Source organism: Equus caballus, chromosome 6, assembly GCF_041296265.1.
Source record: "Equus caballus isolate H_3958 breed thoroughbred chromosome 6, TB-T2T, whole genome shotgun sequence".
Classification (NCBI taxonomy): Eukaryota; Metazoa; Chordata; class Mammalia; order Perissodactyla; family Equidae; genus Equus; species Equus caballus.
In genome coordinates, this window is record NC_091689.1 from 22561996 (window position 1) to 22579144 (window position 17149).

The 17149-nt window shown below is 44.7% G+C and overlaps 1 protein-coding gene across 2 annotated transcripts in view; it reads right to left on the reverse strand.

Annotated features, from left to right (window-relative positions):
- Window positions 1-902: 902 nt before the first annotated feature.
- Window positions 903-17149, reverse strand: part of ASB18 (ankyrin repeat and SOCS box containing 18) — a 64805-nt gene continuing 48558 nt past the window's right edge. The window contains exons 4-5 of one of the 2 annotated variants that reach the window (XM_070269544.1): window positions 7887-8000; window positions 903-7091 (exon numbers count right to left, since the gene is read on the reverse strand). In XM_070269544.1, coding sequence (XP_070125645.1) covers window positions 6906-7091; window positions 7887-8000 — 300 coding nt within the window. In that variant the 3' untranslated portion in view covers window positions 903-6905. The remainder of the gene's footprint in view (window positions 7092-7886; window positions 8001-17149) is intronic. The other variant, XM_023642642.2, reaches the window with a different exon arrangement.

The following is a 17149-nucleotide window of genomic DNA, read 5'->3' on the forward strand; positions in this document are numbered from 1 at the left end:
GGCCCGCTGGGAGGGGGGCTCCGCGGGCTGCCCTGAGCAGGCCGTTCCCCTCCCCCCAACCCCAAGAACCCCCTGCTGGGCCGCGAACCCCCGCGCGGCGCGAAGCATCTGGAGACCCCGCGTGTTCGCGAATCGCGGGTGGGTGCCGGCCCCACATTCCCCGCCCACGGCCTGGCACTCTTGAGTCCCGTGGCCGTCCGCAGGCCTCTGGGCAGCGATTGGGCCAGACCCTAGGACTGACACCTGGGATCCCTTTCCGGGCTGGCCCCTTTCACTCTAGAGACTAGGGTGGGGGCGGTACCCAGAGGAGCAATTCTCTCTTCCTCTTTGCAAACCCAAGAAACAAAGGGAGCAGACTCTTCTGGAGAGAGATGCGCAAGAAAGGCTCAAGACATCCCTTCCAGCACCGTTGAAAAATAATAGCTTAATATTAACTGCTTCTCATAAAAATATACTTTCACAGTTACCAGAAGAAAACCCTCATTTTACCCCCGTACTTTGTGCTCATCGCTGTTAGCTGCCTCAGTAATTTAATTGGAAGGAAACGTGAGAAATGTGTCATTTTTGAAGAATTTATGCATCACTTCCTAGAAATCTCATTGTGTTAACTAGGAGCCTACTGCGTTCTGTTTAGAAGCCATAATCACATTTTTATGTGTCTGTATTACGAGTTAATGTGACCTCCTGTCTTTAGCAGATAAAAAAAATGTTCTTTTTCCATAACATCTGCATCAAACTCTGGCTTGCATAAAGTACGCAGATACCCGGTTTCCCCACGTTTTCCAGACTTACCAACTTTCTTTGGAGCAGGGAAAAGAAATGTGGCCGCAGAAAGCGTCTACCAAATGAATAATTACACCCCGAATTAAAACCCTGCGTTAAACATAGTCGACAGCAAATACTGCATTCTCAATCGTGTTTATTGCTTACAAACTGCATTACAAAGAAATTTACTCTTTTTATTGGAGTGATTAAGCAGAGTGTTAAGGCTGCAGAAATACCATTCTGGAAGATTAGATGAAGGCAGAAAAGCCAGCTAGTTACATTGCAGTGGTGAATGTATAATTTTGCTAAAGAACACGTTTAACACACAAATGAGGATTGGGCTGTCATTATGGCATCATAAAAGAGTCAGCTGAAAATTATATTTATTTATAAACACATTGCCTATAAAATGCGCATATTTAATACAAAGGAAGTAGGCAATTCCATAATCAATATTTTAATTACTGAATTCTTTATTATAGCAACACAATTCTATAGGATACGTCATGATTCTATAGTTTTTCTATGCTCTCCTCCCCTTTATCATGGGAGCTAAAATCTCGTTTTCTCTTTAATTCTGGGAGAGCAGGGCGGCGGGCAGGGTAAGATCGTTTGCGTATGGCGCCACCTGCAGGACTCTCTGAAAATGAATTATTTCAATACGGTGATCCGCCTGCCTGGCTCTAGAAATTGACCTCAGGCTTATTTTAGCAATTTAAAGAAATTAATTTTGGTTTTGAAATAGAAAACGGTTGACAATTTCAAGATAAGTCCTGGAGTTTGAAAAGTGTTTTGATGGCTCTCAACATATACTTAAATCCCCCCAAATAAGATGCGGTATTGATCCTAATGGAAACTTCGGAGCTTCTGAATATCCCAAGGGAACATAGAAAATTTGCCTGAGGAGTAATTTATTCTTGAAATAATGGAATAAAAGATGCACTACTCCTGGCTTATCACTTGGTCCTTGGGCAGCCCTTACGACATGAAAAGCACTTGGCAAGCTGATGACATCCGCAATTACAGTGATTAAGCATCCTCTCAGATGCCCCGCATCAGGACCAGTCACTGGAGCAGACCAGCTCATTCTCCAAGCCTATATTTTATAGCATTTTTGTAGAGGGTTAAGTGTTCTCTGCAAAAGTTCAACAGCCGGGCCCATCACCGTGTGTCTAAAGGGTTATTTAGGACATTGAAAATGTGACGATTATATACAGTTCCTGGGGTTAACAAATGCTTCCTGAAGACTCAGTGGTTTTGATTTTCTTCAAAACATGCTGAAGTGATGATTATCACGGAACTGAAAGTTAAACGGACACAAATACACTAGATGTATAAGCCCAGTGCTGCGTTCAGAATTGCAAACATGACACGTCACCTGATGCCACGTCCGGGTGCTGATTGTCTGTGGGCTGTGGAGCATGTCTGTCTATCCTGCTGTGCTGTGCACATTTCATCCTGGATTCAAGTTAGGCAGGATGGAAAGAGGCAAAGCACCTCAGGACCATTGTTGGTGGAGAAACACACTTGTGTATCTTTGGATTCTCTGTGGTCAGATAACAAGGAGCAGAGTCAATAAAGTTGGAGGGAAAATATTCCTCCTCATCTTTTTTCAGCAGAAACAGCATTTACCCTTTGTTACTTTCTGAATTTTGAGCCATGTGGATGCTTCTCATTAAAAACTAAATTTGAAATTTACGAAAACAATTTAGGTCTTATGGAATTGAGTTTTTATAATATACTCAAAGAGAAAAGTAATGATGTCCAATGCAAATCATGTTAGAACGGAAAACGTTTTTAGACCCTTTAATAAAAAAATTGCCAGAGTAGGGTCTGGCCCAGTAGCATAGTGGTTAAGTTTGCATGCTCCACTTTGGCAGCTCGGGGGTTTGGTGGTTGGGATCCCGGGCACAGATCTACATATCACTCATCAAGCAATGCTGTGGCAGCATCGCACATACAAAACAGAGGAAGACGGGCACAGATGTTAGCTGAGGGCCAATCTTCCCCACCAAAAGAAAAGAAAAAAAATTGACCAGGGTATATTTTGTTTACTGGAAAAGAAGTCAGCCAGGATAATTCTAGCCTCAAAGTAGAATGTCTTTTTGGGTGTTTATCTCAACTTACTCTCTCCCTTCCTCACTTCTGTCTTCAGTCTTGTCCTCCCCCCCCTCCACTCCTGCTCCTCCTCTTCCTCCTTCTTATCCATGTGGAATTACGCAAATCCCCTTAACCTCAGAACTTCCTAACACATGTAGCATAGAGCACAGCTAGACACAGTCCCTGAAAGAACAAATTTTTTGCTTAACAAAGCAAATCGCCAGCAGTAATTAAATTCTGCAAAACTATGAATGAAGTGCATCCCCTTTGATGATTAAGATAGGCCCAAACAGTCACACTCGCCATTTTTGTCCCATTGCAGTCACAGCCATAATTCAAGAACTGTATTTAGCACATCTGGACAGCCACTAGGACCCAGGTGATTCAGGACTAATTTCTAGTGTCAGTTTATTACCTACTTATTCTGGAGCAGCTGCGAGGTCATGTTCCTGATGAGTCAGCAGCAGCGTGAAGGGCTCCTGACATCTTAGATGGTTCAGTTCATTGCTGTGTTCCCGTTGCACGTGGGTCCGTGTTGGCCAAGAGTACTGGACTGGAGCTACTGGACACATGTCACACGGGACTGGCTGGTGGGGCAGGCGCTCATCGTAGGAGTCACATGATCGCGTGTAGGATGCAGAGATGAGAGCAGCTGCTAAGTGCCCAAACTGCCACCTGCCCTGGGAACAGGCAGCCCCCATTCCAGGAAGAGACGACCCCAGGGAGAAAGTGGCCAAGACGGGAGCCCTTCCTGCCCACATCTGTCCTGGTGTGCCCAAGTCCCTCCAGCAGCCGCCCCAGCAGGCTCCACCAGGGTTGGTTAAAGGGAAGAACAAACGAGTGAATGGTGAATCGATGAGTGAGCCGTTTAAACCTATGGGACTTCATGGATTGGCTCTTCCTGGGAGCATCTGAATTACAAAAGAAAATTCCTGGGAGTAGAAATAATGAATAATAAAGAAAGAATTCCTCCATAATGGTGGGATTTCAGGCGGCTGTGAGAACCACGTTGTGTTTAAGTTATAATTGGGGGAAAAACGTGTTTTGGGAAACCTAATCATGGTCATTATTCATCAGATTTTTAGAAATATAAAGTCCATATGTTTTCAAAGAGTTGTACTTTGTTCCAGGACTCCAAAACATTATTAAAATTTAATGCATTTTAGAAATGCAACCAGTCTGTTTTCTAAGGTGGGTGGGATGGAGAGGCATGGCTGGACGACATGCTGTAGGCAAGTGTGTTCGCTCGGATTCTAATTTGCAAAACCTAGTGAGGACAGGGCTCCTCCGTGGCTGCTGTGGCTGTATTTCTCACCACTCTTACCTTTCTTCTGTTTTTTTTCTTTGGTGAGGAAGATTGGTCCTGAGCTAACATCTGCTGCTAATCTTCCTCTTTTTTGTTTGAGGAACATTGTTGCTGAGCTAATATCTGTGCCACTCTTTCTCTATTTTGTATGTGGGATGCCACCACAGCGTGGCTTGATGAGCGGTGTGTAGGTCTGTATCTGGGATCCGAACCTGCGAACCCCGGGGCCACCAAAGCAGGGCACATAAACTTAACCACTCTGCCACTGGGCCAGCCCCCATTCTTCCCTTTCTTATTTGTCCTTGGTAATACCATTGCTTTGCTTTTCCATTTTTTACCCTTTTTATTCCAATATTAGGCTATTTTCCTCTTCTAATAATGAAACAATCATGAGAATAGAAGGAACCATTTATTGAGTTCTGTCTCTGGGCTGGCTCTGGGCCTGGGGCTTTGCCATCTCTGAGTTTGGTGGGGTCAGAGACCAGGGTAAACAACCACCCCAGTCACCCCAGCTTGTCAGTACCATTCAAGTTCGCAGACTCACAGAATCGGGGCCCCCCCCCAGACTCTGGTGCTGGAATCTGTATTTCAACAAGGTCCCTTTAGCGTGAAGCCCTGCCTTACATCAGTTAGCTCACTGAGTCCTGACCCCGTGAGAGAGGCGAAGATGATTTCACTCTCCCGATGGGCAGCTCTCTGCTGATGTCGAGTGACGGTTCTTGCTCAGTGGAGGAGCCAGGATGTGAAGCCCCATCTCCAGGGTGTCGCCAAGGGCTCCTCCCCGCCCTCCAGTGTGTTGCATCCCTTTCCAGGACAAAGGACTCTCCATAGAGCCCCATCTGACTACATCTGCCCGCCTGGCTCCTCACAGCTCATCCAGTGAAGTCCAGCATCCCGGGTGTGGAAGCCGAGACCCTCCTGATCCACCTCCTTCCAGCTGTCACACGGGGACCCTCCTCTCCAGGTGGACAGGTCACTCTTTCTCCACTGTGCCCTGCACTTTCCTGCCTTCACTCAAGTTCTTTTGATCCAGTGGTGGCTCCTGAAGGTCTGTTTGGGGGGGCTTGAGGAGAGCCATCAGCCTGGGGTGGGGGTGGGAGGGGTCCTGAAGCTGTGTTTATGTGGCCTCTCTAGGTCAGCTGAGCTGTCCATCTCAAAGGGCAGGATAGGGCTGGGTCAGCTGAAGGCAGTGGAGGTGGATGTTGAAATCTGAGTTGAAATCTGACCACTCACCAAGGTTCAGCCTGACTGCCCATTCACATGCCCACTCTCACTGGGTGGGCCCTTCCTGGCCCCCTTTCACCCCCACAGTGGGCTTCGCTCATGGTGCACACAACATCCCCCCTTATCCTGCTATCATCGGCAGGATGTGAACCCCGTTCCAGATGCTGCAATGGGAGAGCGTGCCCTGCCCCCTCTGAGGCTCGCCTGGCAGCACCTTGCACTGGCTCAAAATGGAAAAAATGGAGCCACTGCTCATCCTCAGAGGATGACCATAAAGGGTCCTTGTTCTAAAATATGGTGTTGAGTAGAAAATTTGAGGTCGAGTAAGGCCAACAGATCAGGAGATGACTGCCATTGAAAAGAGAGTTTATTACTCACCATTCCTGAGAGAAGGGACACGCCACGCCTCAGGGGCCACGTGGGGAAGCACCAGGGTTGGTCAGGAGGTGGAGGAGGGGATGTGGGCAGGAGCTTTACCATGGTTTCCGTGGAAGGAACGGTCGAGGCAGGGTAGACAGGCTTAGGGTTGGCTAGTTTGAATAATTTCAGGGGGATCTGGGGCAGAGGGGCTGTCCCCAGTGTCTGGCACGTGGCCCTGGGTTGGACTGTCGCCCAGAGTGTGAAAGCCCAACAAAGGAGGCGGCTGGGATGAGCTCTGCATTGATTGGTTGAAAAGCACCGCTGGGGGCGAGTTGTTGACTATCCCCAGGGATTGGCTCACCCTGGGAGGGGCCGGCCCTCCAGCGTCAGCAAGGCCCCAGAGTCAAAGCACCAGAAGAGAGAAAATAGAAGACATGGTTTACATAGTCCTAGACCTTTCGAACATCTCTCTTGTTATGGATGCTCGGCTGAGCTGATGGCAACCTCTGTCAACTTGTGTCTACTCCTGGCATCTGGCTGCCTGGACTATTTGCCGGAGCTGGATCAGCTGGGGTCTGCTGAGGGGGTCAGACAGCAGACTCATGTAGGATCAGAATGTCCATCTCACCACCCCGCCATCATCCTCTAGGAGCTCTGGACGGTCTTGTGCTGGAAGCACCAGTGGGCTCCTGGGGAGGCGCTCTTGTTATGCAAGCAGGTGCCCTCTCTAAACGTGTACATCTGTCATGTGTTGGGGACAGTCTTTCCAGGTGGCCGAGCTCTAGAAGGGGTGGGACGTTTCCCATGAGGCAGAGGGTCTGAGGCTGGCGGGCAGCATGCACGTTGCTAACCCACTGGGGGTGGGAGACAAACCTTGAAAAAAATACTTCTACCTTTTAGTTCAACTTTTGTTGGAAGGTGCTTTCTGATACAAGACTAGGATAGTCACAGTTTCCATCCTCACGAGCAACGTGGAGAGGCAGAAAGGGCTTTTATTACCAGTTCCATCCCGAGGTGAACCTGAAGCTTGGCGAGGTCTGTGCATCCGCCAGGCAGAGTGGGACGTCCCACCCTCGGCGCTCTCCTCGCCACGCAGCCCCCACGGAAAGAAAAGATGAGGACTCGAGCCTTAGTCCAAATGCTCTGGTTTTCAATGCAAAACACCTTCTGGCTCCAAAAGGAGATAATTTTGCAGGGACTTCGGCAATGGGAGCAGGGGTATGAAGTAAAAGCAATTTTTGCCAAACAATTTCCGGATGGCACAGCGGCAGAGATGCTGCAGACAGCGCGGGGTGTGGGCCAACGCAAAGAAGGACTTGTAGAAAGGCTGGTGCATCTGAAAGGAAGGTGGGTGGGACATCAGCCCGTGCACGTGGAACTAACAGACCTTTCTTTCCTAGCAGAAGACCCCATACCACACAGTTGATCCTTTCCAGGCCACCTGGTACCAGACAGGACCCCAATACAGGGAGAAGCACCGTCTGTTCAAAGCCCCCTCCACCAAGAGAGTCTGTACACTTTTCTAAAGAGCAGCTCCTGCTGAGTCTAGGGAAACTCTGTTTTGGGTGATTTCAGAGAATACAGGTCATCTCCTTGAATTCTGCTCTGCCCTGTTCCCTGGGCACAGCCCATATGCTATTCAGTAATGTGCATGGGACTCAAGTCAATGAAACCCGAGGGGAAATCTTCTAGAGGCTTCCAGAAAAAACACATGTTCTCTCTTTCTCAATCGATAGCCACGGTGGACTCTGTCGTGTACAGCTGTAGGGCCCGCAGCTGCCTGGTGATATCTTAAGCTCTAAGCAGATGAAGGACACACAGGAGCCAGAACCTCTGCCGCCCACCCGTCTCTGGACACTGGTTCCTCGAGCCCTGACATTCCTCAAGCCAGTGGGAGTCAGTCTTCTGCAGCCAATAGCATCCCAGCTCTCATAAAAGGCTTTTGGCTGACTGATTACTGAGCCTCTAGGAGAAAACCAGAAAAACTCAAACACGCCCCCCATTTCCCCTTCTCTCTCCTTCTTCAGATGGTTTATACTCACCTGGATGTTTGTGCAGAACGCCACCCAGGGGTAGGCAGAGACAGACAACAATTCTGTACTCAAGGGGGGAGGAAGAGCCGTTTCCTTACCTCAAACACTTCTTCAGGAATCGCCTCCTTCCAGGACTCCGACACGCGGAGCTGAGGGTAAGAGTTGAAAAGGACCTCGACGACTTCAGGCGCGGATGCGCAGGTCTTCAGCACCTGGTGGGAGATGGGGAGACTGGGCTGGCAGACTGGGTTTTGGGTCCGTGCGGGGAAAGAATGGGGAGATGTGAGGGTGTGTCTGCATCCCACTTCCACCACTCCCCACGCCTCGGTCACAAAGGGAACAGGAGCAATCACAGTAACAGTACAGCAGGCTTGTTCAAGGACCACAGCGGTTAGTTCACAGATGAGCACAAGGCAGCAAGGGGCCCATCTTATCCTCATGGCAAGTCTGGGCAAGGCGCTAAGCGTTCAAATTCCCAGGAGGAATATTTCTGGCTTGGCACACTCTCTTGGCCTCTGGAGAGCTGCTCAGAGAAAAGGAATGAGGTTCTGCTGGGAGGAAGTTTGGCCAAGGATGGTGTTCCCAATTTCTTACCTCAGTTTTCTAATATGTCAGGAAATTGGGGGAGAAGAATTGCTTGGCCGTTGAATTTCCTCTCAACTTTGCCTTTCCATTTTATTTTCATAGTGCCCACTGGCAAAGGATTCCTATTTCCTTATTTGTCAATTTATAATTCAAGTCCATTGGCTTCATCATAAAGATGGGAACTATTCGCTTTTTAAAAATAAACTTTTTGTTATGGAGAAATTTGAATGTACGCAAAAGTAGACAAATGGCATGATAAGGCCCCAGGTACCCACGTTCCACCCATGGCCAGTCCTGCCCCGTCCACACCCCCATCCCCTCCTGCTAATATTATTTTAAAGAAAATTCAATGTATCCTATCATTTCATCTGTAACTATTTCAGTGTGTCTCTTAAAGGAGCCTTTAGAAGAAACATAAACAGTGTTATCATAACAGCTGAGAAATTAACAACAGTTCTAGCATCATCTAATTTATAGTCAGTGCTGAAATTCACAGATTTCTCTTAAACGCCGTTATGCTAGAAAAAATAATTTGTTTGAATAGGAATCCAAATAAGGCCAGCACGGTGAGATTGGTTGAGATGACGTATTTTTAGATCCCTCTTTTTTGTTTCATGTGATTTACTTGTTAAAGAAACCGGGTTATTTGTCCTGTGGAGTTTCCCACTGTTGGGATTTTCCTGACTGTATCCTGGGGGGTTTTTGAACACGCTGCCCTTTCTCTGCTTTCTGTCAATGAGCAGTTGGATTTAGAAGCTTGATCAAATTCAGAATTGATCTGGGGGAGGGGCGGGGCAATGTCACACTTCTCTGCTTTTAAGATTTACCAAGTGTTGTAAAATTGTTCTTCTTATTTCTTGGTTGAGAAAACTGAGGTTAAGCAATTTTTCTAAGATGAGGCACCGAATATCTACAGGAGACCATGGTCGGGGCCAATAGCTAAGCCCAAGCCGAGCATGCTCCCTGGGGCTCCCTGAACACAGAGCCAGACAGAAAAAAGTATTGAAATCACTCAATATGATCACTTCCTTTACAACTTGCCTAGCTTCTTTCATACCTAAAACTCCTTTAAAATACAGAAAAGAGAAATAAAAAATTTATAGTTCTTTGTTCAGAGATAACCACTATTAACATTTTGTGTGCACTGTTTTATGCATTTAGACAAAAAATTAATATGTATAACAAAAAGGGTTGATGCTGTGCATATTATTTTGAAACGATTTTTGTCCATTCAAAATAGATTGTGAACAATTCGAAAATTATAAATGAGCATTTAACATCATTTTTAGTGGCCATATTTTATTTTATGAATATATCATAATGTATTCAATGAATTAGCTATTTAAGTTGCCTCAATATTTTTTGATATTTTAAACAATGAGCATCCTTGAACATAATTCTATCTCCTTCTGCCTCTGACCACTCTTATTTAGATACTGACACTGAATTCCTGGAAGTAGAATTGCAGGCTCAAAGAGGATGTACATTATAACTTTTAAAACATACTGTCAAATTTTAAGTGTGTAAATTGGTACACTTTTTGAAGAATTGAGTATGAGAGTGTCTCTTTCACCCCACCCAAAGCATCTCATTAGTTGTTTAAATTTGACAGGTAATATATGCAATATTCACTTTTGTTTTGGTTGACCGTATGTCTTTCTTCTTTAGAGAATTGCTAAATTATGTGTTTTGCTCATTTTTTCTATATTCTGTTCTTTTTTTCATTGATTTGTAAGTGCACTATTTATTAAGGTGGTTTTTCACGTAGACAATCATTTTTGCAAACAGTATTGTCTCCTCAATATTAATATTCATTTTTCTTGTCTTATTACATTGATTAGAGCTTTAAAAATCAATGTTAAATAACAGTGTTCATGGCAGCCATCATCATCTTATTCCTAATATTAATAGGATTGTCTCTAATGTTTTATCAAAAATATAATCTTGGATATTAGTTTCATCAGATACTCTGTTCTAAGTTAAGAAAATATCTTTCTATTCCTAGGTTACTACAAATTTTAGGATTTAATTTTATTTTTTTGCCTTTTTCTAACCAAGTTGATACAAAAAGATTTTCCAATATTGACTCATTTTTGCCTTCATGAAACAGACTCTATTTGGCTATTCTTCTAAATATAATGGCAGATTCAATTTGCTAAGATTTTTGCATCACTTTTAATAACTAAATTTGGTTTATAGTTTTAGTTTTTCGAGCTATTATTGTCAGGTTTTAATATCCCTTTATGTTAACTTAGTAAAACTATCTGAGAAAATGTCTATCTTTTCAATACTCTGGAAGATTTAAAAAAGTAGATAACTATTGAAATTAAGAAGGCAGAATAGATCTTGATTTGACATCATCTAAGCCTGGCCTTTAGCTGCAGGTAATAATTTGATATTTGCAATTTCTTCCACGGTTACTGGCATATTTGGTTTTGACTTCTTCTTGAATCAACTTTGTTAATCTATATTTTCCTGGAAAACAATCTTCATTTTAAAGAAATTTAGCTTTGTGTATGTATCAGTCAGGGTTCCAATAGGAAACAGACGCACCTTCGATATAGCATTATTGCAGAGGGTTTACTGATACAGGGGCTATTCAGCCAGCTGTAAGAGCAGGGGGACTCCAGGGGACAGTGGGGTTCATAGCAGAGCCATTTCCACTCCTGCACCTGCAGGATGGAGAGTCAGGGGGGCTGTCTTACCAGGAGCAGTGATCCTCGGTGGGGGCCAGCATGAAGCAGAGAGGGGCCAAGCAAATACATCCTCTGACCTCACTCTCTTTCCTTCCCCTGCTTCTGGGAGACTGCACTGGCGAAACCCAGGAAGGCAGAAGCCTTGTGGATGTGTCCATGCAGGTGAAGAGTAAATCTGGATGGGAGACATGGCCACTGTATCTAGGAATAAGCACCCTTCTCATTTGAAACTCACTGTAATTGTATTCTCAATTTTTTTTCATGTTTAGTCTTACTGGAATTTTGTCTATTTTAATCATTTTTTTAAAAAAGGAATCAGCTATTGGATTTTGTTGATCAGTTCTCTTTAAAAATATTCTAATCCATTAACTTTTGCCTTTATCCTTATTAATGCCTTTCTCCGGGATTATTAATCCCAGATGATTAATCTTTGTTTCTCTTTCCAACTCCTTGGATTGACTGCTCAGGTAATTTAGTAACACTTTTTTCCTGGAGTCATAATAAAAGTCACTTTTAAAATGGCATGGATTTTCCTTTGAACGGAGGTGTGGTCACAGCCATAAGTTTTGAGGCACAGTCTCAAAACTTCTCATTGTCTTTTTCTCTAAAATAGTCTGCAATTAAGTAACTATTGGTGCTTTAGTTATTTAGGTGTGTGCTATGCAATTTTCAAAAGGTTATTTTTAAAATGAACCTTTTGCTCCTCATTTTCTAGTGTGCTGCAGTAAGGATTCAAATGATGTTGCTTTTGGAGCACTACAAGTTGCATTCTGTTCACAGGATTCAAAGTTCAACGTGTATTTGCACATTTATGACTTGAAGCTTCAATGCATTATTTTTTTGGCCCACTTGATCTGTGAAAGACTGAGAAATACATTAAAAATCGCCTACAATTATTATTTTTCAGTCAGTTTCTCTATTTTAACATAATCACGGGTCCATAATAGTCATCTCTTCCCGATGGACTGTGTCCTTTGTCACTGTCAAATAAATCCTTTCTTCCCTCATCATGCACATTTCCCTGGAATTCTTCTCTGTTGCTTGCTGATGTCAACACATCATTGGATTTTTAGTTTGTTTTTGCTAGAATTACCTCTGCCCACTCTTTATTTTTAACCTTTTGTTTCACTCCATTTTAAAGCATTTGAGAGTCTGTACTGGTAATACACTAGTTTAAGAAATTTATATTTATTGCTATAAATGATCTATTTGGTCTTACTTCTATCTCATTATGTTCTTTCTGATTTTTTATGCTTGCTTCCTTTGTTGTCTGATTTCTGATACACAGGTTTCTATTTTCTTTGTGTACATCTTTTATATTTTGGAAGTATGCATCTTACTTAAAATCTGACTACTAGTTACCTTCAAAATAAAAAATATTAACCTGCATTTCTCCAAATATCTAAATAGCACCTTTTGCGTTCTAGATGTGCCATCATCTCTTCTCTCACATCTCTCACAACCAATTCTTCTTCCTCCTTAAAAACATCTGGAGTTTGGGTTCCAGATTATGGATTATTACAAGACCATATTTCATGTTAGAAATAATTTTTGGTATCTGCATTTAGTTTTATTGCCTGCCTTACAATTATCTGTCTCTATTTTAACGGGATCATACACTCACCATTTGTCCTTTCAGCCATTCATTCCACAGATATTTATCAAACGCCTACTAGAAGTCAGGGATTGTGTTATGTCTGCGTGATACAATGGCAAGCTCTGTCTTCACAGAATTTTACAGTCTCAAATAATACAGTTCCAAATAGTAATAATAGTAGATGGGGGAATCACAAGGTGCTGGCAATGGCACCTAACTCTGACCTGGATTTGCAATGGCGTGGTGAGTTGGTCAGGGGAAGATTTCTGGAGGAAGTGACATTCAAGCTAAGACCTGACTATGGAGTAGGAGTTACAAAAGGTCTGGAGGATTCTGAGGACAAGAGCGTTCTAGGGGGAGAAACATTTACCAAACTTGGGAGGCAGAAAGGAACCGAAAATGCTGGCTGGGGCATGGAGTATGACATGGAGAGTAGCAGGAACACACTGGAAAGACCATGATAAGAAGGCTGGACTTGATCTTGAGGACACAGGGGAGCCTTTGAGGGGTTATGAGTGGAGGAGTGACAGGATAAGATTTCAAGTTTAGAAACACCACAATGGCTGCAATGTTGAGAAGAGGTTGGAGGGGCCACATTGGAGGCAGAGAGCCCAGTTAAGAGGATGTTTCTGCCATCTAGGGGAGAAATGGTGGTGGCCTAGGCTCAGCTGGTGGCAGTCAGGATGGAAAGAGGGGAAAGACTTGGGAGATATTTAGGAGGGACCGTTGAGAGTATGTGCAGATGGAGTTTTCCATTCTTGAGATAGTCTTTCACATCACCTCTTGGTCAACTGGAGTACCTCCATCCCATCTTGCCTTTAGCCTCCACCACTCCACCCAAACAGCCTTTGCCAAGAGCACCAATGATCCGGCTACATGTGGTGCTCAGTGCTCTGCTTCCCCTCCTGCTGTATCAGCCCATCTGACACAGTTAATCGTGTCTTCCACTTTGATACGTTCTTCACTTGGCTTCCATGCTCTTATTTCTTCATCTCCCTTACTGGTTGCTCCTACCTGGAGCTCCTCAGCTGCTTTCTCATCTCTCCATCTTCTCGATGTTGGAACGCATTCAGTCCTCATTCCTCTTCTCTATTTACTTTCCCTTCCTGGTGATCTCGTGCAATGTCCTGGCTTTAAATACCAGCCATATGCCACTGACCCTCAAAAGTATATTTGTAGCTCAGTCACATCTCTCACTCTCCCACTCCAGGCTTGAATAGCTAACTGCTTACTTGATATCTCCACTTGGCTATATCTCACACTTGACATCAAAAACTGAACACCCGAATCTCCCCCAGAACCTAAATTTACTCTACCCACAACCTTCCCCATCTCACTTGATGGCAAACCCATCCTGCCAGTCTCTCAGGCTAAAAGCCTTGAGGTCATCTTTGACCCCTCTCTTTCTCTCAGTCTGTCAAGAAATCCTGTTGGCTCTACCTTCAAAATACATCCAGAATCAGGTCATCTCCCTTGTCCACACCACCATCATCCCCCGTGTGGATCATGGCAACAGCCTCCTAACTTGTCTCTCCACTTCTCTTCTCCTCCTCCTAAAGTATTTTCTCAGCATGGAGGCCAGAAAGATCCTTATAAAATGTTCGTCAGCTCATACCACTCCTCCACTCAAACATCTCCAATGGCCAAAGTCATTACAATGTCCTACAAGACCCCACACCATCTGCACCCCGCCCCCATCTCTCTAATCTCATCTCCAGTGTCCCACTTGCTCGCTCCACCATCAGCAACACTTATCCCCTTGTTCCACGCACACAGGTGGGGTCCACCCTAGCCCAGGGCCACAGACTGGCTGTTCATCTGCTGGATTGCTCCTCACCTGGAGATGTACATAGCTGATTCCCTCACCTCTCTCGAGTCTTTACTCAAAAGCCACCCACCCTAACCGCCCTACTTAAAACTGCAACTGCCTTCCACCCTGCCTCGTCTCTCTATAGTTCTTATCACTTCACTTACCTATTTATTATGCTTATTGTTCAATGTCTGTCTTGACCATTAGACTGTAAGCTCAAGGAGGACAGGAATACTTCTTTTCAGATCTGTTCACTCATATATCCTATCACCTAATATGTTGCTGGCACATGGCTGGTGCTCAATAAATATTTGTTGGATAAATAATTGAATAAATAGAAGTAGGTTTTTTCTTTTAAAAAATGCATTAGAAAGGCATGTCTTACGAGCCCTTGATATCTGAAAGTGTCTTTTGTCATCAAAATGAAAGCTATCTGAGTCTAAAATTCTAGTGTCTAAACTTTTCCTTTAAAGATCTGTAGATGATATTTCACTATCTTATGATAATGTCGCTGTAGAGAAATCTGAGTCCAGCTTGATTTTTATTCCTTTATGAATAACTTGTTTTCTGCTTGGATACTTTGCAGGATTTTTCTGTGCCTTTTTAGAACATTATTGCTAGAATGTACATAGGAATGTGTCTCCCATCATTGATTCGCAGAGAACATCCATTCGACTTTTCTGAGACTCTTAGTGCGAGTTTTCTTCTGTTATGTCTTTGACTATTATTTCTGATCCATTTGTTCTAGGCTCTTCTTCAGGAACATCAGTTATCTGTGGGCTGGCTCTCTAGTCTGTGTCCTTCATGACCATCACTTTCTCTTTTAGTTTCCTGGCTTTGTTTTTTTCTTTTGCACTTAAGAAGAGCTTTTAACATTAGTCCTTTATAGTGAATGTTATGGCTGATTTCCCAACACTCTGAATGATTAGTTTAATTCAATCATGGTAATTCCATCCCTTTTGCCATTTATTCGTTCGGGGAAGGGTAGGTTTAAGCCAACTGGGGCCATTAAAACACAAGGAAGGGCTTCCTCAGGGCTTCTAGAGAACAGCAACTGGATATGAACAAGGAAAGTGGTTGTCCCAGCTGTGGCTGGAAGCCATCCTGTGACCAAGAGAGGAGCCATTCTGAGGGCAAAGCTGAGGTTGCAAAGCATGTGGTTCCTTGACGACATGAAGACACAGAAACCACCAATCCTGAAGCCTGCATTTCCTCTGCACTTCTTGTTATGTGGGATACGAGGGAGGCTGGAACCAAGTCAGGGGCTGCCCAGTGGGGGCTGTGATGATCAGCAGGAGCTATCTGGGGGTGAGGGAGCCATGGAGAGATGCAGAGAAAGAGGAGGAGAAATACCCTGGCTTCTTTTTCCCTCTGTACTCCCACTTCTTATGGAGTCCCCTTGGCTGAATGCAGCCAGAAGTCAGCTGATATGGGACTGTCAGCTTGAAGGGGCTAGCTGCACCGTCACGCCCCATCAAGACACAGAGCAGGACACAGGGGCAGAAGGGACTGGATCTGAGGGCACACAGGCAAACAGCACAAAACCCTCTTTTACATCATCAACTTGATTCATTTTTTATGAATCAGTTCTGCCTTTTACTGCGTTTCATGTATCATCTCATCTAGCTCTGTGCTCTTACTTTCTCAGTATAAATTTATCCTCTCCATCCATCTTTCCATGCCATTCTATTGACTTCTCATCTTAGCCCGTTGTGTTTTATGCACCTAAAGGCTACATCTTCTTGCATTTCATAGAGGATGATGCACACTGCACACGACTTCTCAGATTTTCTGTGGAAATATCTTTTTTTCTTCTGGTGAGAGCATGGATTTGCTCTATTTTCTGGGGGTTGTCTCACTTTTTATTTTCTGTCCTCCCCCAATGAGTTAGTTCATTTTGCTCTTTATTGCTCTTTGATTAAGGCGAGATCCAGACACGAGGTGTGTCAACATGCAGGGGAAGTCCACGGTCCTTATTCTCCATCCACTGGTGAGACTGCGATGGGCAAAGTGGAAGAAGGCTGATGAGGGCGATGCCCAGTCCCTTGCCTGGTTTGTCCATTCACCTGGTGACCTGCACTTGGCCAGGAAGCCTCTTCCTCTTGCCCTCTTCCCAGTAGAGTTAGCAGGCTGGTAAGCACCCTGGTTCCTCGGTGTCCACCTCCGCACTTGACTGCATCCCCACAAGCATCCCTATTGCCTGGGCAACTTGAAACATCCTTTGTAACGTCTGCCTGATTGCCTGAAAACCAATGGCAGTGAGCAGAGGCATGTCAGTTCTTCCCGACTCAGACATGAGGTCCTCTTGTCGGCACCGTGGCTTTGCTTTCTTTCCCTCCCAGCCTCCCTCCATTCCTTCCATCCTCTTGTCTGTGTCGTCACAGATATTTTAGTATAAAGACGGGAGCGGCTGCCTTTTTTAAATTGGTAATCTTATTAATATTGTAAGAATGATCACGTCTGGTCCCCGCCCTATCCCAAATGTGTTTATTCCCCAACCATTACCATCACAAAGTCAGGCTTAAGTGGGCTTCAGAGAAGGAGAGAGTCGGAGAGTGAACACAGGAGACCGAGCGGCAGAGTGAGAGCCAGGGGGGCGTGCATCTCCCCACCCCAGCCTGGCCAAACCTCATCCCTCACCACCCCACACTGTGCCCTTGATGTGTCAAAATT